Genomic DNA, 22,011 nt, shown 5'->3' with positions numbered 1-22,011 from the left:
GAAAAGCTAGCATTTCTAGCGAGAAACGGAAGGATATACATTCAAATATCTACAACCACCGGAGTTTTTCATTTGAACAGTTACTTCTTCACCATATAACAAGCAGTTCAAATAAACAATTTTTTACCTAAAAAACTCACTTTCTTTAAACACATCTCATAACTTTATTATTGCGCGTTTTATATGGGATAATATGCAAAAATATAAGTAGCCACCATTGATACTAGCAATCCATTGTATATAATCTGATAAGTATAACTAAATATTGAATTATTCAATTCAACTAGGGTTCTTCTTGGCTTCTTCAACCAACTGGAATAGTTTCTGGTACACTGGTATTGTGTCCATTTTCCCACCACAAGCTGACATCTGCACAGAACGATCTTTTAGTTTTTATAATTATGTCCTTCTGCACACCTTTTACGCACACTTTTTAAGCAAAATCAAACATATTCTCTAATTATCACCTGCTTTCCAAAACTGGTGACGTCAATAAACAACTGAAGTCGTATTTTATCATCATCTGATAAAGAGGATCCCGCCAATGCTGCAAGGTTACTGGAAGAAGATTTTCCTCCAGACCTCATCTTCTGCAATCGGAGCAAGCTCTCTTCCATCTTCCTCACAGAAGTGAGGACCTCGGACACAACGCTGTGAAATCTGAAGAGAAATGAAAGGAAAATTATTAACTCCAGTACTAGCTTTCATTTCATTATAAAATCTGTTGGTGCATAGCATATTACACTTGTTTTCTAAAATAGCTTTTCCTGCATTCGTTTATGGTTACATACAATAGTTTTAGTCCTACTTTATATAAATTCAAAACCTTATACCTGTCCGATATTGGTATTGCCACCTGCGTCAACCAATGTGAGAGTAACTCATCATTTATATAAGATGTTTGCCCACCATGGAAAGCAACAATTGGTTTCATTAGGTTTGTAACGTATGTTGACTGCTCTGTTGGAGTTGGTCTGAAATTTAAAACTAGATACTAGTTTATAATATACAATCAATTGACATTTTAATTTATATACACAAAATGAACAGAGGCTAACTTGGTAACATCTCTTTAGATTTTAAGTAAAAACAAACAATTGTTTTTTAAATTGTAAATTCCAAACCTGTTTGTTTTTCTAAAAAGTCTTGGTACGTCTTGAGCTTGTTTTAAGAACACAATAGACTGTGAGGATAGTGATGTCACAATGTGGTTTATTAGATCATCTTTGTGTGTTTTCAATTCAGAGAAAATATCATTCAGTGCTCCTGGGTTGATGGGAATATTAGGGTATTGTAAAATTAAAAAATATATTCATTCAACTGGGACAAGGCGTAAAAATTAGGACACTTGTAGTATAACTTTGAAGTTGACATACAACAGGATAAACATTTACTTATCAATAAAAATTAAGTGCAAATTACAAACTTTGTAAAATGTCAACATCTTTCAACCCTTGTTTTGTGGCTTTGGGTTGAATTTCATCAAGATAGAAAGTGTTTACATGATCCACAAGTGCTTCGATGTCCAAAGCGATTTCAGCTACTTTACCCAAAGGAAACTGAGAATCATTGGCAATCTATAATGACCAATAAGTTATTTAGAGTGTCGCTTTTTGTATTTTTCAACTACAAAGATAATTATAAACATTTTTAAACAAGCGTTTTGTTTCTACCTGTCATTCATGAGTAATATGTTTTTTTATTATGTTTTATGTGTTGAATTAATACATCACTGCATTAGGCCTATGCCTTCAGTATAAAGACAGTAGAGGGTGAACACAACTATATGTACATTGTATACATACTGCACATTTAAGCTTAATATAATGGCACCAGCAGTGATGGGATATAATTGCTGTAAATAAGAAACCAACCTGTTCCCTCTGAATCTTTTGTATCCATGTTTTATACCTTGCTAACAACTGCAGTGTGAGTTTCCAGAACCTGTGCATTAGACTTGGTAGAAAAACATCGATATTCCAACACCTTCTTATGCAATCCCATAACACAGAAGTGGACTTCAGTCTAAAAATAGAAGTGTCCCCATTTTGAAGAATATATTATTAACATATAACAATGTCACATAATAACTCATAATACAATATTTAAGTTGTACAAAATTTTAATACAGAACGAAAGGAATTAAGTAAGCATATCACTATGTTAATATGGGTATTGTTAGCTAAAACCAAATGGAAAAATACAAAATGGGCCAATACAGAGCGGTTAATATAAACATTATGTATGTGGCAAAAAGTCACCTGAATGTTTTTCCTTCTTCACTGAGTAATGCTTGTTCAGTATTAGACAACACAGACTCAAAGTTTCCTCCAATTTCCTGAAATCTATTAAATAAATTATTTATTTTTACACCTCATTCCCCATATAAAGTTTTTTTGAAGCATAACGAATTTTGTTGTCAATTACAAACATTACAATTATAGAATAAAGTAACCTCAAATAGCGTAAAAAGATATATCCCATCCCAGCTTTCAACAAAAACAATTTTAAAACACTAGTATTACCTAATTTGGAAGTAGACAGGCAAACTCCAGTGCGTCATGAGAACATTGTAAGAATCACTTTGACGAAGTTTGATGATTGACGCTTGAGAGCCGCAGTGCCTTTCAAAGTTACAAATAAATTCCATACATAGCTTGTATCTCTGTTGGAATAATCATATTAAAATAAAATAAAAATCATAAAAAAAAATAAAAAGTAACTTACTAGTATATATTTAAAATAAAAAACATGAAAAATTAAAAGTAGCTTACTAATACTAGTATTAGTATTAGTATAAAAAGTAAATCCTTGAGTTTTGAACAATCCACCTACCTTGTGGAACATGTCAGGATCACCAGATGCAAATATTCCAGGGAGATTAGTCTCCAATGAAGAGACAACTTCAGGCCACGCCGAGTTGATCATGAAGTCATAACCCGGGATTCCCCTAAACTGATCTCCAAGTCTGCAACAAATAAACATCAAGATGTTACATTTGGCATAATTAAAAACTCTAAAAAACTAAGAATAACTTTCATTTTGAAATAATTTTTATGGGGGGCCTATTCAGAATCTAGTTTGATGCAAAGGCAAAAGGTCAAAATGTTATCTACTGCGTGAAAAAATGGCAACTAACATTATTTAAATATTTACTGTAATTGTCTTCCTGATGTGATGTCACAAAGTAGTTTCAATTGAGCAGGAACCGATTCTAATATTTTGTTGAATAAATATTTCAAGTTGTTTATTCCGCTATCTCCATTGTGTTCAACTATAACCTGGAATGTTTGTTTCGTATATTAATCGTGAAAGTATTAGTATTGAAATGCACCTAAATTGCTCAACACCATATTGGCTATGTCAGACACAGATGTTAATTGTCCCCAATTAGAAAAAATATAAAAATTTCAGTATTTACTACTGGCAATTGGTCAGAGTTTGTTACACAAATGAATATTGGCAAAAACAGGCGATGCCTAACCTTAAAACAAACTACAAAGTATCTTTAAATTATAGTTACACCACCTACCTGGTGTAGACATGGTTGAACAACATGGGCCCGAACTAAACTTTCTGCATCCTTTGTTTTCCCAATCAATGCATATGAGTTTAAACAGCGATGTATGCTGCGTAGATCACTAGAAGCAATACCCTGCACCAATTCTCCTTCCAAACCATTTTGTAAATTGCTGGTAATGTCTGATATTCGCTGGAACAAAATAAAATTCATTGTCATAAATAAAGTAGGCATATTTAAGTATCTTCTAATATAATATATAGTCAATAGAGGTCTATCATACACTTGAGTCTAAACATAACATGGGTGTATAAAGCATAGACACATCGTGTATTCATAGATCTTAGCTCACTCTCAAGTTGCAACATGAGTGTCTTCTTATACAATACAACAAACACATAGTGTGTTCATACACCCTACACTCACTATCAAGTTATATCATGTGCGTCATCCCAATAACCTTATACACACTAATTCACAATAGCTTACCGGCCTTATATGATTAAGAACAGGTAAACCTTTACAAAACGTGGCATGATGTTGAAGCTGGTTGAATTCACCGGCGATACGTTCAAGAACCTAAGAGAAAACAAACAAAATATGCAATGTTGTAGCCATTAGGAAAATATTGAAATAAATTTTCACTAATTTAAAATATGAATCACTAAATAAATTTATACTCTAAATATATCTTAACAGGCACAAAAACTAAACCTATTTCTCTCCACACCTGTCCGGTGTTTGAATCATCCGATCTCTGAATATGTTCAATCTTTTCCACCGCTTGCAACAAGCCCTTCATATGAGAAAGAAGAATCCGTTTCTCTCCCACCATCTTCTGATGGCCAAGTGATCTTTCAACCTCCTCCACTTTATTCTTCATCACTTCAACAACCTCCTGGAGGATTACATGGTGTACTTTTACTAAGAAAATTTATTACATGGAATAGCCTATAAAATCTGGCTTTTAGAAAAACCAACTGTTTTTGCAGTGTTGTAGTGATTTTTAAACTGGAATATCTTAAAATACAGTAACAAAGATCAGGTTAATTAATACTTGGAAGAGAGGGAAATAAGCAGCAAAATGAAAGTTGCTAAAATATAAAAACCAGTGTACCAACACGTAACTAACACATAGAGACAAAATATTTGTTTAGCAGTAGCTAGAATTAAAAACCTTACCCCTACGTCAACTTTGATTTTCGACAACGGTTCCCTTAAAAGTTCAATCGCTTTATTCATTCCAACCTAAATTGATGAAGATATGTTACAAAAAGGAATTTAACTTGATAAGATATTGCAAGCTTTATATTTAAAGCCACACTTTTAACCTTTTTATTCAAAATAACATGTGGAAAAATAATGAATTGATTTTGTAGTAAAAGTTGCAATAAGGGATTTTAATATGAATTAGTATGAACACACCAGATTTGAAGATAAATTAACAAAGTCAGCATAATCTTTGTTGATCAGTTCAATCATTGCATTTTTAAGAACTTTAAAATAAATCTCAAGGTCTTGCCGCAGTGTTTCCAGTTGAACTCGTCTTCTACAATCAGCAACAAAGTGGTCAACACTGAAATCTGCCTGTAATTGAGATAATGAATATGAAATAATAGGTGGATTGTAGGTTTATGGTTGAAGTCCTAAAGAGTAGATAGAGCATTCGAATGCTGTATAGACAAATAGTAATAGCTTTTAAAGTTCAACTATTTAAAAAATGGGAGGCTTGAAAATAACTTTCTGCTGCTGCCACAAATGTCATTGTCAACAGCCGTTGTTATCAGTAGTAAGCTTGTATATAAGGATAATGTGCACTTTTCTATATGCGAAACAATAATTTTAACACGAACATACTTTCATAAACTCATTTTTATCAAAACATAAAGTAGAAGGTGCAATTGGAAGCAAAGAAACTTTCGGGCGCTTTGATTTTTCCATCTCTGTCGACTCTGTCATGATGTTCCAGTTTATCAGTTCTGACTAACTATTTGTTATTTATTATAAATTATCTTATTTAAGCACGAATGCACGATATACAAACTTTAGCAAAATATAATTTTTCTACGTCACTTTTCGGGACTTTCCCTGTTATTAAGCGTGGCTTACAATAGAAATTTTACTAAAGCGACGTAACCAGTTTTTGGGGAGTTTTGTGTGTTAGATAATTTTAAATTAAATTTTAGTAAACTGTGACACTTAAAATAGGGATTTTCTTTACAGTGTCACTGTAGAGTTTACAAAAATAAATACAGTTTTTTTAAATAGTGTAATTTCATGATTGTGTATATTTTCCCAATAAAATCACTTTGAGCAAAGTTTATGTGCAGCGAAATGACTATAAAATCATTAAAAAACATAAAACATATAAAATAGTTCGTTATACAATACGTATAAAAAAGCAATTCACAGCACGATACAGCAGCCGCTTTTGGTTTCAGGTGTGACTGTATTTGCTCTTTTATTCACAATATCTTCTGCGACGCACTCAAAAGCCTTTGCCACATTTGAATTACAAGGGGCTGCAGTCTCAAAGAAACCAACACACGAAAGCTCCTGGCTTAGTGTCTCGGCATCAGATAAATCAACTTGCCGAGACAACTTAGCTTCGTCCTCCTTGGTCCCGACCAAAACAACTGGAACAGATAAGCTGACCTGTTCTGGGTGTAAGGTCGGCATTTCAACTCCTTTGGTTGACCCTTCATCCGCTTGTCTAAGCTTCGTAGTTTCGCCATCTTCTGTTTTATCGTTTCCAGGGTCTGCATTTGATCGAGACCCAAGAGCGACGTGCAATTTTTGAAAAGCGATACTTTTAACGAAGGTTAAAGAAGCAGCATCGATAATCGAGTAAACTAGAATTACACCATCACATTTTCCTATTTCTTCTTTCCCTTCAACGTCGTGTATGATAACTTCTAATTCAACTTTCGTGTTGTTTATCTGGACCGTCTTTTTCATAGGTCCGTCGTCTATGGATACAAAATAAGGCATGTATTGCGGCTTAATAATTCCAACACCAACGCTACATGCGGTTAAATGTTAATTTAAGAAAATGGCACATCATCTTTCATGTGCCATATGGCCGATAGCAAACGCTCAAGACGCGCAAAATTTGGTGGTAAAAGTCAAATGAGGCACATACGTACTGCACGATGTTGGGTTTCAAAACATGAGTTTCTGGTTACATGATATCAAATCCTAAATATACACTAGTGGAAAAGTCTACAATTAAAAAAAAAAATAAAACTGCGGGATGAGTCTACTACTAACGCAAACGGTGATAAGACTACGAACCTCCAGGTTTCTCTGCTATCCATCCTTTTACAAACTGCTGGCACAATGAATACTTGCCGACGTTTTTGGAGCCAACGACTAACACTTTATAGCTCGGAGGTGATTTTCCCATTGTGTAGTGATTATAATGGTTACAGTTTAGATAAGAAAGGTGTTATAACGATTGCATTGCGACGTTACAAGACCATCACAAAATGTTTGCTGGAAATTTAACAGCGTTCTACGAAAAACACAAGTCTACGAAAAACCCTGCAATACGAAGGTCGGTTATATGCAGTGTACATGTGACCGTTACATGACCACTGCAGATCGCTGACAACCTACGTTAAACTTTTTATACACTTTGTCAAGTATGTTGTGAGCAATTGCAAACATAACCACAACGGCGATTCCTGCTCATAATTCAAAATGTGGTCGTATAGGCGGGTATAATTGGGTAAACTCACATGGCAATATATTGTGAGGCGAATTAAAACCACTGATCAGAAACGTCATACCTTATTATATACGAAATCCTGTCAAATAATAACACCTCGCATGTATCTTTATATTGTGTGTGACATGTACAGAACACATATGCTTATTTAATAATAGTTTCTATATATACCCTATATAGGCCTAATTAAATAAATCCCAATGTCTGCCCAACACGCACATCCTGGTCGGGAGACGCAAACACAACAGGATAATTTTACGCTAAACTGCTATGCATCAGCCTTTACCATATTTAGCCTATAAGCGTCGACACGAAGTAAGAGGAAAGACCCTATTAAAGATCGAGCAGACATTTTCTTTCTGTTTCGTTGTAGGCAATTTAATGCGTAATTTGATACAAACTTTTACGCTGCGTTGCCAGGCGAACAACTAACGTCACTTATACCCTGCGAATCACAGCCTATTTATAGCTGCTTACTACAAGCAGTTTATAAAAGCAAGCCAATCCATTGCAAACTTCGCAACAATATCTAACCAACCGCCTGCTGCTTTCTGTTCAACGAATTTCTTCCGTCTATTTAAACGTATTTCCTGTATGTCTCACACGCTGCGCAAATGGAACTGCGCGGTTCTAACTCTTGTTTACGCTGTAGCTGAGATGCTTTGCAGCTGACCTGATAATTTCTTTTTTTCTTCCGGTGTTTATTTGTACAGTGTGCATAAAAACGTCCTGACTCATTGTTCGAGAATGCGCAATCAAGATATTTTGAACGCTTTGAATAAGGTCCTATAAGCCAATAACAATCCGTTTCAAATGCGTTTTAAATTTATACTTTGTGTCCTGAGATAAAAATGCTTTTAAAATTTAAAGCAAACTCATTTACCAAAATAACACCATTTTAAAATCACAAAGCGGCAACAGTAATGATAGATGACTCGGTTATTACGGGCCAATGACGCATGTATCACCGTGTTAAGATATAGTTGGCTTCGGTTTAATATGAAAAACAGTAGTTTACGTTGTTCAGGTCTGTTCCAATGGCAGCCCGAACGCCATGTTTTATTGTCCAATTAAACAGTAAACTTGCATTTTTGTCCTTGCAGGATATTAAATCGATTTGTTTGTTTGTAAGCTACATTATTTTCGATTCTATCGGAAGTCATTCTGTGTCAATTTATTAAACCCCTATGCGCCATCGTGCGGCCAAGAAACATGTGTGTTTTGATGATCTTGGGGGAGAATGTCCCTGTTACCTTTAGGTGCGTTTTTACACGCGGGGTACATAAGGTGGCAAATGCGTAGGTTGTTTCATATGACGGTTAGGCAGCCGAGATATTTTTAAGTAAGCCATGTTTCAAACCAGTGTATATATGTAACGTTCGGCGTGTAATATCAACTCTATACCAGTTGACCAGTATACCACCACTTACGATTTTTTAATTTGATATAATATTTCAATATTTCTAAACTTAACTTAATCAAACATAATGATAAAAATAATGTTGTGACAAGAAACAAAGCTACATATTCCTAACCAAACAGTTTAGTTTATTTTAAATAAATGTTCCAATCTTTTTACTTGTTCAGACACTACTGAGATAGAAACAATTTGAATATGTACGATTATGTAGTATTTGGTCATTGAAATATCTGAAACAACTTTGGATATATTTTCAGTAAGGAATCGTCATACTTGGGTATGGCAGGTAGCATACCACGGAAACTATGGGAGGGAAAGATTCCAGCTGCATTTAGCCTTGCTAGTTATGAAGTATCCAGTTCTAAGCAGCCTTCACCTGTTTATATGATGCTGCCAAGGTCATCTTACCTTTCTCTTTTTACTTCAAAAATGGTCGAACATTTTTCCCATTATATGGAGGAGGAAAAGAGGGGAGAGGTATGGTTTGAATTCAACGGGAATCCTCTGCGTTGGCATTATCCTTGTGGGCTTCTGTTTGATCTGCACTGTGACACTACATCTGATTTACCATGGCCTATCACGGTACATTTCCAGAACTTTCCTCAAGGGGAGTTGATCCGTTGTAATAGCGAAAAAGAGATTCAAGCGCATTACATGTCTGTTATCAAAGAAGCAGATCAACTTAAGCATAAAGGACAAGTGATAAATGGAATGAGAGAAACACAGCATGACCAACTTTGGCACGGAGTAAAGATGGATAATTTTGATGAGTTTTGGTCGATAAACAAACAATTCATGTCCGGTTTTGAAACCACAGACTACTTTCGTTTTATTCCATTGCGGGTCTACTTTCAAAATCGAATAATTCAAAAACTTTTTAAACCAAGTAATAATGAAAACCTCACACTAAATGAAGCATTGACAATATGCTTGCCTTCCTTTTTTGCCAACGATAAAACATTACCTTTAAAAGTGAAAGTTTTAACTCAGGGGATAGAGCCACCTTTAACATGCTCACTGCAGTGGCTAAGTGAAAATTTTAGTTATGCAGACAACTTCTTACACATTTGTGTACACCAGTCATGAATTTTGTTTTAAAGAGTTTCAAAAACCATTAGCAAAATGCTTGTTTTAGCTAGCTACTATTTCAATTACATTAGGCAATATTACAGATAGAGTTTTCCATCTGTATTCAACTCTAAAATTACATAGCATTATTATTATCTTGTTTATCTTTATTCTGTTTTTGTTCAAAGTTTCATTATAAGCAATACTAAAGTTGCTCAAAGATTTGTGCTTTTGACAAGTACCGAAACAATTATTTATAGGTTGAAATACTTGGATTATTATTTTATAATGTGGATGTATAGCCTATATAACTTTAATCAGCAATACACCACATATATACTTGATTGATTAACATTAGTGAAAAATATGCAGCTTTAACGTATCTACTAACGAATTTTCATAATTTACACAAAATTTAACTAAAACTTTTGAATTGAAAACATTCTTAATGCACTTAATTTTGTTTCTGGACATTAGTTATGTTACTTGGCGAATATTTATTGGGCATATTTTTCATGGGCAATTATACATGCATATATTTACACACATAAGGTATTAGGTTGTGCATTGTGTACAATACTAATGTAAGTTGTTAAATAATGGTGACACCAGGACAACACAAACCAGGAATATGGAAGCAACAGAACAAGTCGCATAAAACTGGACGACATCGGAGCAAGAGTCAAGTCGATGTTTCTAACAAAGGCAAGACTTAAACATCTTTTAACTAAAATCTTTTTTTTTTATATTATATTTCTACTTTTAAACAACATTATTTACAAAAATTATCAAAGCATGGCAGTATACTGTGGCTTATTGCTGGTAATTGATAGATACTTATGTGGTACTGGGTAAGTAAGCATGATATTATAAGAGAAAACCGGTCTTATACGACTGCTATGGCCTACCCACGAGGTTAAATATGTTGCATTCATTCAAAATATTTTTATCACAGGTCGAGTAGAAGTGAAAGGTTTAACAAAACGTCAAAAGAAGCTTCAACAGAAAGTTGACCGGAGGCATCGATCGCAGCAGATACGTTCTTCAAAGCGTGAACAGGTTTATAGAACATTGATGTACAAATAAAAACTGTAAACTTTTTAAAACACAGGAGGAAGAAATAGTTAGAAGGAAATTCTTTTAAAACAAATCTGGTTTGGATTTTTACTGAGTAATGTAAGGTAAAACATTCCAAGGAAGCCCTGCCACTCCAGTTTTGACACCTATGCATAACTATATCTCTCTCTCTAGTCTACGTTTAATACTCTACCACAGTTCTTCTGAAACCTAATGAGTATAATAGGCTATAGGATGCCGAAATATCTGTATCAGAGTAAATTTTTAAAAGAGCCGTTTTAAAATTGAGATAAGCATTACAGGAACAATTAATTCAATAGAGTTACACATGGGTTTATTTTCTTAGGTTCTGAATAGGAAAAGAAATGTTGGCGTTGGGAGCAACCCACCTCATCTTACATTGTTGGTTCCACTTCACAAGAATGTCAACACATCTGAGTTCTCGGATGCAATAAAACTTTGTGGTACATTGGATGGAGCTGTACCAAGCGAAGCTGCTCTAACTACAGCTGGATTTTCAATGAATGTTCCAAGGTTAAAACACAGGTTCCAGGTAAACTGGATTAAATATGGGTTTAATTTTTAATCTTTCTCTTTATAAACCGATCAATAGGTAAATTATGTTTATACGAATGGAGTCTTATAGTTTAACAAATGATTCCAATCTTTATTAAGTTCAATATGTCCCACCCCAACTGCAGTGCAGTTTAATCTTTTCGATGCATTCATACGGTAGCCTAGCCTAATTCGATTCCTAAAAGTATTGTTCCATAACTCAAAACAGATTAGTCTCATAACAAACTTCAATATTAACAGATTTTTCAACCCGGCTCAGCCAGTTTACATGACATAGCAGATTGTGCCAGGGTTGCTGACTCCGTAGTTTTTCTCGTTTCAACCGAGGAGGAAACAATGGATGAAAAGGGATATGATATATTATCGTGTTTGCTTGCACAAGGCCTGTCATCACAAGGTTCTGTTTTTAACCATATTTATTCTTTATTTTAGTTTTAAATAAAAGTACTGATTTTAAAATTGTTTCAGTGTTTTGTGTGCAAGGAATATCACAACTGCCAATGAAGAAAAGAAATCCAACGAAAAAAGAAATCACAAAATGTATTGCGCAATATGTAGCTGATGTGAAACTATTTTCAGTGGACAATGAATCTGAAGCGTTTAATATGCTGAGAATGGTAAGTCGGCAACAAAAGCTGGAGCGGTTTGCTTTGATTTAGCACCTAAATCCTATATTTTCTGATAGTGTTTTTATAAGTCTAAGAGTCCTGAGGATAGGGGTTTATTATTCTGTAATTAATCTTTTACTACCAAATATACAATTCCAGGTGGCTGAAATGAAGAGACGTGCTGTTGGAATGCGTGAACGACGCTCATATATGCTGGTTGAAAAACTGGCTTATGAAGATAGTGAGACAGATATGGGTGTGCTAAAGGTAAAATAACTTTTAACATGTTGTGCTATTGTATTGAATTAAATAAGATTTGGTCCCTGGTCAATCAACCATTAATGTATAAACTGTAAAGTTACATATTAATTAGCAAAGTATTGTGACATTCATCTTTCCCCTTGTAAAATAGTCAAAATGCTAAGCCGTATTTTGGGATTTAAAGTTTTAAAACACACAGATAACCGGCCACGTACGAGGCTCCGCATTGGATGTTAACCGGCTGGTTCACTTGCCAGGTTGGGGAGATTATCAAATTAAACAGGTTGATACAGTGGTAGAACACTGCCCATGGAATGTGCAGAAGAATAACCAAGACAAGAGTGAGAATGAGGTAACTCATGTTGCTGGTTTAGCAAATGTCTAGGACCTTTATTACAAATGAAACAAAAGGTTGTTTTTTTGTTGCAGCAATGCATTTGCAACTTAAAACAGTTCTTCTAGCAATTTATAATGGTACCGACAGTTCAACATCCAATACAACTTGTTTGTTATCATTTATATTATGTACAGTCTTCTAATGGCTATGAGCGATAAGAAAATGCATTCAGAGATTTTATTCAAAATTCAGATGTCATGTGATGTAAAAGTAAACTCAGCTTACGAAGAGACTGGGGAAACGGTATCCTCGCATCCGGAGAAGATCCAGGATCTCGTTTTGGAAGCGGATGTTGATCCTTTGGATGGGGAGCAAACATGGCCGACAGAGGAAGAGATTGTGGAAGCCGAGCAAGAAAGTAAGATTTGGAATATTTTGATCTTAGTAGGGAAGTTATGAGGTGTTTTTTGTCTTATTCTATTCTATTTGGGTGAAGTCCTGGAGCTGACAAGCTATGGAATATGAGATTTAGGCTAAAATATGCCTATTACCCCAATAACTGTCATGTAAAATCCATTTGTTTTCTTAAAACTTCTCTTTCTGAATTTATTTGTGTACTGTTGCTTCAATAGTCCTGTTATTAGATGCAGTTGGAGAAACACGAAAATTGGTAAAAAAAGTTCCACGCGGGACTTCTGATTACCAAGCTGCGTGGATCCTTGATAGTGACGAGGATTGGAGGGAGGGGAGTTCGGATGAAGAGGAGCAAGATCAAGTGATGCAACCTCTGGATGATGAGGGATCGCAGGTGGGAAGATGAAGATAAATAATAATGTCCATTTGCCTTGTAGTTGCTAAAATTTTGTTGTTGGTTGAACTACCCTTCTGTGGTAAAAGACACTCATGCACCCTGGCGAGCTGTAACCTTCATGTCTTTTTATACACCAGAATGTAGATAAACTGTAACCTTGGGTGTTTAAACCAGACTCATTTGGTGCATTCATGTATGCTGTGAAGCATGGGTCATGAGTGTCTTTAAATATTCTTATAAACCAGACACACGTCATTCGCTGGTAGGCTAAATGTGTAGGTTTAATATGATGCATTCATGCATTCACTCTTATAAATAAACCTGTTTTTCTCCCAGCTCGACGATGACAGCATGACAATTGCCGACACTGAGGCTGATGACTCAGCAAGTCAATATGATGATGTCATCGATGACGAGGCAGACTTGATGAGGTTCCGGGAGGAGAGAAGTCATCAGATGTTCCCAGATGAGGTGGATACTCCATCAGATGTCCCGGCCAGAACCAGGTAAAAAAATAATTTTTTGGTTAAATAGACAAGTATGGAGTGGTCGCATGAAAGACGTACACCTCATTTAATACTTGCAAAACAGCGCTTAGCAATAAGATTTAAAAAACTTGTCCAATATTTCCGGCAGATTTCAAAGATATAGGGGTCTCAAAAGTTTCCGAACTTCACCATGGGACCCGAAAGAGAACCTACCAGGAGATTATGCGAGGATTTTTCAATTTCAGTCGTTTGATAGAACAAGAAAACGAATGAGAAACTTGGAGGTGGAAGAAAACTACAGTGTTGGTGTAAGTGTCTTGTTAGTAATTGGTATTCTCTTTAGAGAGGAGATGACTGTTAACCACTTTTGCTTGATTTAGGTTGGTACTTATGTCACAATACATCTTATGAATGTTCCAAAGCTGTTTGTTACATCACACACACCAGAATCACCAATCACAATGTTTGGATTATTTCCTCATGAACAAAAGGTATGATGGAGTTATTGGTATGATGTAATGGAAAGGAATAACGTATGTTCCAACATTAGCTTCCTTTGCAAAACATAGCAGAATGTATTTTTGTATACATTATTGCGTCTGGTGTATGTATTGTAAAGTGAGAATTTATAACCCTCCACAGTTGAGTGTCCTGCACTTCACCCTGAAGCAGCATGGTGAACACAGCATTAAAAATAAAGACAAACTTCTCTTTCAATGCGGGTTCAGAAGGTTTAGATCAAAAGTTATTTTCTCTCAACATACCGCAGGTAAATATAAACATTGTGAACATGAATTGACTCAATGGGTAAAGTCAATCATTAAAAGTAATACGACACTGCTAGAGCCTGTACACTAACCCAGTGGTTACTAAAAAATCCTAGATATATTTGGCAACTCAACCTTAGCATTAACTAAGTCTAACATGTATGGTGTGGAAAAGGATATCAACCATTTTGTTGTTCTACAACAACAGAGAGTATGTTGTCAAAATGTAATAAGTCACTAATATGTTTCAGGCACCAAGCATAAAATGGAGAGATATTTCCCAAAAGAAGGCATCATCGTAGCAACAGTGTACGCACCAATCACTTTTCCATCGGCAAATGTGCTTGCTTTTAAAGAAAGACAAGGTAAGCGTTCTATATGGGTGAGGTCCCGCAATGTGGCACGCCATGAGTTCCAGGCCATAATTGACATCCTCAACAGCCAAAGAAATATTTCAATGAAATCACAAGGAAAATCTCTCTTACAGTTTAAAAATTTGTGACTAAACTATGTGGTCACTGAAACATAGACAGCAGCAACACACCCTGTACAAAAAGTTTTTAAACACTTATACAAAAAGTTTTTAAACACAAATGTGTTTTTTTCCAGGTGAAGCAACTCTAGTTGCAACAGGTTCTTTGTATAAAATTGATCCAGATCGTATAATAACGAAGCGAATCGTTTTAAGTGGACATCCTTTCCGAATTAACAAGAGAGCTGCAACAATTAGATATATGTTCTTCAACAGAGGTAGTGGATTAAAAGTCGTATGTATGGGACAACAATGGCCTAAATTACAGCTCTTATGATATGTCTTGCTGAAGATGTAATATCATGAAACCCTTGAAAAAAGTTACATATCCAGATATGCCCAGTCCGGCTTAGTATCCTTGAATATTTCTAATCGACCGCATAATTTACAGAGGACATAAACTGGTTTAAACCAGTCGAACTTCGTACAAAGTGGGGAAGAAGAGGTCACATAAGAGATCCTATTGGTAAGGTGTAAGAGTCTGGTTTATTTATTTCTTCAAAATATAAGATCCTTATGGTTATGGTTCAATAACATTATTGTCTCATTAAATAATAAGTAATGTACAAGTATTTTCCCAGGTACGCATGGTCATATGAAGTGCACATTTGACAGTCAACTTACATCGCAAGACACGGTGCTCATGACTTTGTACAAGCGGGTGTTCCCTAAGTGGTCGTATGAACCAGCGACTCCAGTATGCACCACAGATGCTGCATCATCCATGGGCAGTACAACTTCATTTGATGAAGAGTTTTTTTCATCCTGAGAGTGTTATGCGTTGCGGAAATAAAAAGAAATTAAGAGACCCCTCTTTGTATACTGATCAGTGCAGAGTGAAGAGAGTGCTTTTGCAAGGTCACAAAGAATTTAACAAAAACAAAATAAACAATAAAATTACTTAAAGTTTATTTGCATAGATCAGTAAGTGATTGCGACTAAATTAAAATTACTAATAGATTCTGATGAGGTGACATATGTTGGTAGTATAACCAGTGACAGGACAGGCACCATGTTTGTTCACGAACTTATACACACAAGTGTAGCAGAAAGCGTATCCAGATGTTTGCAAAACTGTTTCATTTCTTCGAGATCTGAAATAAAAGATGACTTATTAAACTCAAAAATAATCGAATATAAGGTACTAAATTCAAAACCATTTACCCAAGGTATACACTAGATATACATCTAGCTTGTGTATACAATCTTCTTTTAACAAGCCACAGTAAAAATGATAATCTGAGTACAGGCTACATCCACTACAACGATAGTAAGTGGAACCAGATCAAGATAAAAAACTAATAATAAAATACTAATATTTAGCTAAACATACTTGTTACATAGTGGGCAGATTTTTCCGCTTGGAACTGGAATCTTGGTTTCTTTTAATGTGTTTTCTGGAGGTTTAGGAATTGGGTTTGACAGCATTTGTTTCAAATCCTCATTCCCTTCACTGTTATACCACCAATCGACAAACTGAAGGGCAAAGACACCAACATGGACACCTCCTGTCATGAGCTGGGTGCACAACTTTGTGATACCAGTGGCGCTAAAAAGGTAAATACTTTAAAAATGATGGGATAGTAATAAACTAGGCTAAAAATAAACAAAACTCACATATTTTCATTGTAGAGTGAATCCAAAGGGCTTTTAACAAACAGCTTGGTGTTCAGGAGTTTGTAGAATGGTGAATGGAATTGAGTCTTTCCAATAGCAAACATGAAGTTATAATATAACACTGATGTATGCCAGGACATGTGCACTAGTGGGTATGCATAGTAAATAGCACGTTTTAACTTGGATAAACTCTTAACAGTTGACACATCTGCTTCTTCTTTTACAGACAAATACAGTGACTTAAATTTAGTCATTATGTATGGTAAAAGTACGAGAACTGCCAATGTTTTGAAGCTTATTTTTGTTCCGAATCGAAATATATTTGCGTTAGATTTGCCAACTACTTTTCTTTGCAGTTCGTAATAATATTCAGCGAATGTTGAGTTGTAGTTTGAAAGAAAATGTTGCTGAATCAGCAGTTTGACGGCAGCAAACAACTCATCGAACCAAACATAACACCAACCAAACCTATGCGGAGAGTTTTGTGCCAATACCTAGGGCAGTATGCAGCAATAAGCTATGGTACTTTGTTTATTAAACGAAAATTGCTTGCTATATTAATATATTGCATTTATCTTGATTATTTCTTAGTTAGAAGAGAAAACTAATAATTTATGACACACCAAACCCAAATAAAGTATATAGATTGAATAATTTATAATAATACTAAATTACCACACATCTTTGGTTCATAGCTCATTTGCATATTATATCTAAATGTTTTCATAAATATAAAAGATCAGAAGCAAAAGGTAAAGGTCAAACATACGACATACACTTTTATCCAGCTGTCTATAATATTCACGGAATTTTAATTTTACCTTGACAATATATTTAATTGCAGGATCAACTGAGTCGTTCAAATTATCTTGAGCAAGGACTTCAAATGGAGAAGGAAGGTTTGCATCATGGGATGTAAGAGCAGTGGACACTTCATTGCCAAGTTCTCCCATATCTACGTTGGAATGTTCACAACAGGATTACAGGCATTATTTAATCCACCTATTTTACCGACCATATCTGAAAAGTGAGGAAAAGAAATGCATAAAATTGCTTGAATGTTGTATTAAAAATGCTAAACATTTGAAGAATATTGTAAAGAAAGTGTCACGGAAGTTAGCAGATAGAAATAAATGAACAACTTAGTCCTACTTAAAAAGTTTAAAAGTACGTCTAGGTCTAACTCTCCATAAGTGCAAGTAAGATCAGTATTAGAAAGTTTTAAGTTAACATAATCGAAAAAGTAGAAGTTTGCCTAAATGTGTCTGAAACAAACTAAAAATAAAATAGCAAAAAGTTGGAAAATAAAACAATCAAGACGTCATTTCACGTAAAGTCTGCATATTAAGGCACTGATCAACATGTGAGTTTATTTTAATTGGACTAAAACGTTCACCACAGATCGGACACGGAAGGTTTTGGTCGGGTGAATAAAATGGTGGCAAGTCATCATCACTGTCAGAAGATGTTGTTTTTGTGGTTTCAGTTTTAATTGGGGATACTTTTGGTTTCAATGCTGTGACTGGTTTAACATCAGCTGACTTAACTGGTTCCATCAGTTTTATTTTCTTTGCAAGAGAGCAGGTGGTGTTTTTATTAAATTGTTGCGATTTCCAGCTAGGTAAATCTTCATCTGACGACAAGGGTTCATTTTTCACCGTGAAAGCCGATATGTCGTCATCGGAGCAATCGGATTCAGATGAAACATCTAAAAATATGAAACTTGGAAGTTTCTTTTTCTTCGGCTGCACATTTGGGTGAATCTCGTCCGATTTTCTTTTTATACCGTTTGATTTAGGTTCGAGTTTAACCACTGGGAATTGAGGTTGCTTGGTTGGTTTGACGACTATTTTATCCAATTCATCATCACTTTCAAACTTCAGTTTGGCTAATTTTCCAGATTTTTGAAACTTGGTCACTACTTTTAATTTCCTAAAAGCAGAAGCACCGAAGTTAACAGAAGCATCCCCATTTAATCTCATGTCCCTGCATAAGCGCCCAATTCTACTAGTTGCACTGTCAGGCAGATTTTTCCAGTTTGAGAAGTATTTAAAGTTTTTTTCGGAGATGGTTTCTGAAAGAGCTTTACGAGGCGACTGTTTAGCGGAATACCCCTTGGATTCTCTTTTAATTTTGCTCCACCAAGAATATGATTTGAAGAGTTTGGAAATTTATTTTCAACATTCTGGATTTTCTTTGGAGATTTTTTCTTGATGTTTTCTACAGTTGGAGTCTTTAGTGCAGATGTAGATGGTGTGTTTAAACTTGGACTTTTTACGCTTTTAAAATTCAGAACACTTTGGTTTGGGTCTATTTTATTTTCTTTGTTCGTTTTTGCTGCAGATGAAATAAATTTGAGAAAACATATATATTTACTCATATATATATATATATTATACATTTCTTAAAGATTATTTTACACTTTTACTAAATTAAAACATTACAATACAAAACATAGTTTCATAATATTTATATACATCTTTATTAAACCAATTTAAACAGCCATTATACAAAGTAACTCTCACCTTTTGACTTATTTTTTCCATAATTTTCCGGCTCCTTAATTTTGTCGTATTCCCCCCCACAAGTCTGTTGGTGTTGTGCCCACCAGGTGTCACTGTTGATTTATTTATTAAACAACACATTGTGACAACTACAATATAGTTAGAAAACCTTTTGTATTTGACCTTTCCACAAAATCTAGAGTGACATGCTAAAATGCAGCTACCTCTTGGCTCTTACATTCATGGTTGTAAAACATAGTGAATCTCATTTAATATTATTGGCTAATGTTCAATACACCAAATTGTTAAAATGGCTTAATTTCAAATAGAAACATTCATAGTTTATGTTCAATAATAATTTAGCAACTTAAAAATTGCAATATTTTAAATGAGCTTAAATTTAAATCTTTATTTTTCCTACAAGCTCCATATTTTGGAGGATAAAAATTTTAATATTTATTTTACTAACTTTTTTGAAGGTGCTCGATTCATGGATCTTTTTACAAACCCAAAGTAGGGTGGTCTGTTTCTACAAACACCTCTACATCTCCACCAATGTTGTCGAAGTTCATTCACTTCATCGTGGAAACTATGATAAATCTATTTAAAAGTTTTTGATTAATTTTTGCATCCTTGAACAGGAGTTGTAAAGTTTCAAACTAAAACAGAAATTGTAAAGTTTTAATGTTGACATCTTCAATGTTAACACTGTATAATGTGTGAAATATTGAATCATTCTAAACTGGAAGTGAAAAGTGGGTAAAAGGGAAATTAGGTTTAGATAATAAAAAACCCTCTTTCCAGCTATACCATTTCAGTCGTTTAGAACGCATGCTGTGCAAATGATGTATACAAAGATTACTGCATACTATTGCTAAAAAATATCAGTATAACCTGAATCTTGTATAGGAATCTTGACAATACTTTTATATATGCCTACCAGGAATTAAGTGAAGAGGTTAAAATAGAGACACTCACTGTAATTTTGGTTCCAGCTTCAGCATTTATTCTATTCATATGTTTACAGAATTCGGGTCCATGGCCATCTCTGTCTCTGTTGTTGGCAGTCACGAATAGATACGCGTGGATCATTTCATGCTGTTTAATGTAAAGTTAGATTGTATAATTTTGGTTTAAAGAACGCATACATAAGCGCCAGACTTGGATTGGCAGGGTAGGTTGGAAATTATTTGCACTGCATAGGTCAGTAAACATTGGTACTAAATTTGTTTCAGAGAAATACAAGTCTGACTATCTATACCCCCTTTTATTTAAAAGTGTTGCACCTAAGTATATATATATAAATATCAAATTTTTAATTATTTTTTTCCTGAATTTATTAAACATAATTGCATAAAACAACTCACAAGTAATGTTTCAACAAGATCCTTTCTTGGCCGTAACTTCAATAGTGGTTGACTCAAACCAATTGAACACAAACCACCATGGCCTTGATATGAACATATACCGGCACATCTGTGAAACCAATTAGCTTATTAGATGCACAAATACTGGTTTGGACATATACTTTTATGTCTACTTCCAACGTAATGTTTATAATTACAAGAAGTTTTTCAATAAAATAAAACACTATGGACCAGTCTGTGCAAATCTGTTAAGTTACTAACTTAAATCTAGCAGACTTAGTGGTGTTATTGTTGTATTTAGAGTTGCATTAATTAAAGAAACATAACACAGCAATGAGCATTGGGAGATTATAAACTTACAAAGTCATTCTTGGACTCCATCTAACTTCAACCATATCCAGTCTCTTCCAGAAAAACTGTTTATTAAACTCCTGAAACAACGCGAAAACATTTGGGTTTGGATCTATGAGTTCCCATTGTGGGTCAACTATGTTAGTTGGTCCTTGCTTGCTACTACTAGCAGTTGAACTGCTGGCGTTCGTATTAAAATCATCTTCCATAAATTGCTGTTGCAGCGACAGGGCTAACTGGTAATCACTGTCACAGGACGTCATGTTTCATGTCTTGTTTCGCTAATAACAACTTTTAATAGAACAACAATAAACATACAAGGTTCAAACATGGTCATTATTGCATAAAGTAGTATTACTATAAATAAACTGTTGGTACTACTGAAGAATCCATCATGACGTTATACAGATAAGGCTAGTTGTTAGGGTTTAACAGTTACGTATCACTATTACAGCACCAAATCCTGTATACCTTATACCTATCTACTATAATTACAAATATTAAATATTACTGAGGCATAAATTAATGTTAGCGGCAATATGGTTACATGGTCTGCCTGATCACACCTAATTCTAATAGTTTCAGCGGATTTTAGTCTCCGTTTCAATGTAACACGCCTGGGTAACAAATGTAAACAACTTACCCGCTTTGAAACAGCTGGAGATTTCAAGCAAATGATCATCTGGCGCGAAAAAGAAAAAAAGAAAGTAGCGTAGGCTGCTTTGAGTCTAACTGCGCGATTTTTAAATGTCCCATTTGCTTTTCACATTTGAATCAAAATATTTTGCGTTTACATATGTATTTGAAACGGCAATAGGTTATTGAGATTATTTTGCTGCTCAATGTGTTGGAAGGTAGTCTTAAGATTTATAGGACAGTCTTCTGTAGCGAAATGTATGCGAGTTTTAATTAAAGGGTTTTCCTTACGGAAAATATGTGTCACAGAAGTTGACAAGTCTAAATACGATTTAAATTAT

General features: G+C 34.7%; 4 protein-coding genes across 7 annotated transcripts; 2 read left to right on the top strand and 2 right to left on the bottom strand.

Moving 5' to 3' along the window:
- Positions 1-52: 52 nt before the first annotated feature.
- LOC100184248 (conserved oligomeric Golgi complex subunit 2-like) lies at positions 53-17,804 on the bottom strand. 4 transcript variants are annotated; one of them, XM_002132015.4, is made up of 17 exons: positions 6,815-7,821; positions 5,378-6,489; positions 4,946-5,107; positions 4,703-4,768; positions 4,251-4,418; positions 4,010-4,099; positions 3,533-3,712; positions 3,157-3,281; positions 2,836-2,968; positions 2,526-2,665; positions 2,262-2,345; positions 1,875-2,025; positions 1,427-1,577; positions 1,125-1,266; positions 834-974; positions 468-660; positions 53-369 (listed from the first exon to the last, which is right to left on the bottom strand). In XM_002132015.4, the coding sequence occupies exons 2-17, from the start codon at positions 5,477-5,479 to the stop codon at positions 280-282; spliced, it is 2,118 nt and encodes a 705-aa protein (XP_002132051.1). In that variant the 5' UTR covers positions 5,480-6,489; positions 6,815-7,821; the 3' UTR covers positions 53-279. The 4 variants fall into 4 exon arrangements, with proteins under 4 accessions (XP_002132051.1, XP_026692351.1, XP_026692352.1 ...); XM_026836550.1 differs by lacking the exon at positions 6,815-7,821 and adding an exon at positions 6,667-6,772; XM_026836551.1 differs by lacking the exon at positions 6,815-7,821 and adding an exon at positions 6,663-6,761.
- Positions 8,712-9,799, top strand: atg5 (autophagy protein 5; the record flags this gene model as incomplete). The annotated part of the gene is given in 1 exon segment (NM_001078417.1): positions 8,712-9,799. A coding segment is annotated over 1 exon segment (807 nt).
- Positions 10,146-16,003, top strand: LOC100181824 (pre-rRNA-processing protein TSR1 homolog). Its single transcript, XM_002125994.5, has 17 exons — positions 10,146-10,443; positions 10,694-10,797; positions 11,162-11,368; positions 11,632-11,788; positions 11,860-12,008; positions 12,159-12,266; positions 12,460-12,612; positions 12,850-13,015; positions 13,242-13,405; positions 13,745-13,914; positions 14,045-14,204; positions 14,277-14,387; positions 14,539-14,665; positions 14,915-15,028; positions 15,273-15,413; positions 15,587-15,661; positions 15,777-16,003. The coding sequence occupies exons 1-17, from the start codon at positions 10,338-10,340 to the stop codon at positions 15,962-15,964; spliced, it is 2,400 nt and encodes a 799-aa protein (XP_002126030.1). The 5' UTR covers positions 10,146-10,337; the 3' UTR covers positions 15,965-16,003.
- Positions 17,805-17,833: 29 nt separating the features above from the next.
- Positions 17,834-21,758, bottom strand: LOC100186584 (sprT-like domain-containing protein Spartan). The gene is made up of 7 exons (XM_002125922.3): positions 21,678-21,758; positions 21,044-21,315; positions 20,684-20,792; positions 20,295-20,414; positions 19,786-19,916; positions 19,338-19,429; positions 17,834-19,149 (listed from the first exon to the last, which is right to left on the bottom strand). Exons 2-7 carry the CDS (start codon positions 21,295-21,297, stop codon positions 18,791-18,793), a joined length of 1,065 nt encoding a protein of 354 aa, XP_002125958.1. The 5' UTR covers positions 21,298-21,315; positions 21,678-21,758; the 3' UTR covers positions 17,834-18,790.
- Positions 21,759-22,011: the final 253 nt, after the last annotated feature.

Source organism: Ciona intestinalis, chromosome 11 (genome assembly GCF_000224145.3).
Source record: "Ciona intestinalis chromosome 11, KH, whole genome shotgun sequence".
In the NCBI taxonomy this organism is placed as follows: Eukaryota; Metazoa; Chordata; class Ascidiacea; order Phlebobranchia; family Cionidae; genus Ciona; species Ciona intestinalis.
Note: the sequence above shows the minus strand (reverse complement) of the source record. Positions and strands in the feature narration are given on the sequence as shown.

Excerpts from the sequence above, each read along its gene's own strand:
- LOC100181824 (XM_002125994.5), top strand. The coding sequence starts at position 10,338 with ATGGTGACACCAGGACAACACAAACCAGGAATATGGAAGCAACAGAAC. Across the intron at positions 11,369-11,631 it reads GGTTAAAACACAGGTTCCAG|ATTTTTCAACCCGGCTCAGC; the intron begins GTAAACTGGATT and ends CAATATTAACAG. Across the intron at positions 15,414-15,586 it reads ATATATGTTCTTCAACAGAG|AGGACATAAACTGGTTTAAA; the intron begins GTAGTGGATTAA and ends CATAATTTACAG.
- LOC100184248 (XM_026836549.1), bottom strand. The coding sequence starts at position 17,765 with ATGGGAGAACTTGGCAATGAAGTGTCCACTGCTCTTACATCCCATGAT. Across the intron at positions 4,100-4,250 it reads ATGATTCAAACACCGGACAG|GTTCTTGAACGTATCGCCGG; the intron begins GTGTGGAGAGAA and ends GTTTTCTCTTAG. Across the intron at positions 661-833 it reads GCAATACCAATATCGGACAG|ATTTCACAGCGTTGTGTCCG; the intron begins GTATAAGGTTTT and ends ATTTCTCTTCAG.
- LOC100186584 (XM_002125922.3), bottom strand. The coding sequence starts at position 21,297 with ATGACGTCCTGTGACAGTGATTACCAGTTAGCCCTGTCGCTGCAACAG. Across the intron at positions 20,793-21,043 it reads TGGAGTCCAAGAATGACTTT|ATGTGCCGGTATATGTTCAT; the intron begins GTAAGTTTATAA and ends TTGGTTTCACAG. Across the intron at positions 19,150-19,337 it reads TGGAAAAAATAAGTCAAAAG|CAAAAACGAACAAAGAAAAT; the intron begins GTGAGAGTTACT and ends TTTCATCTGCAG.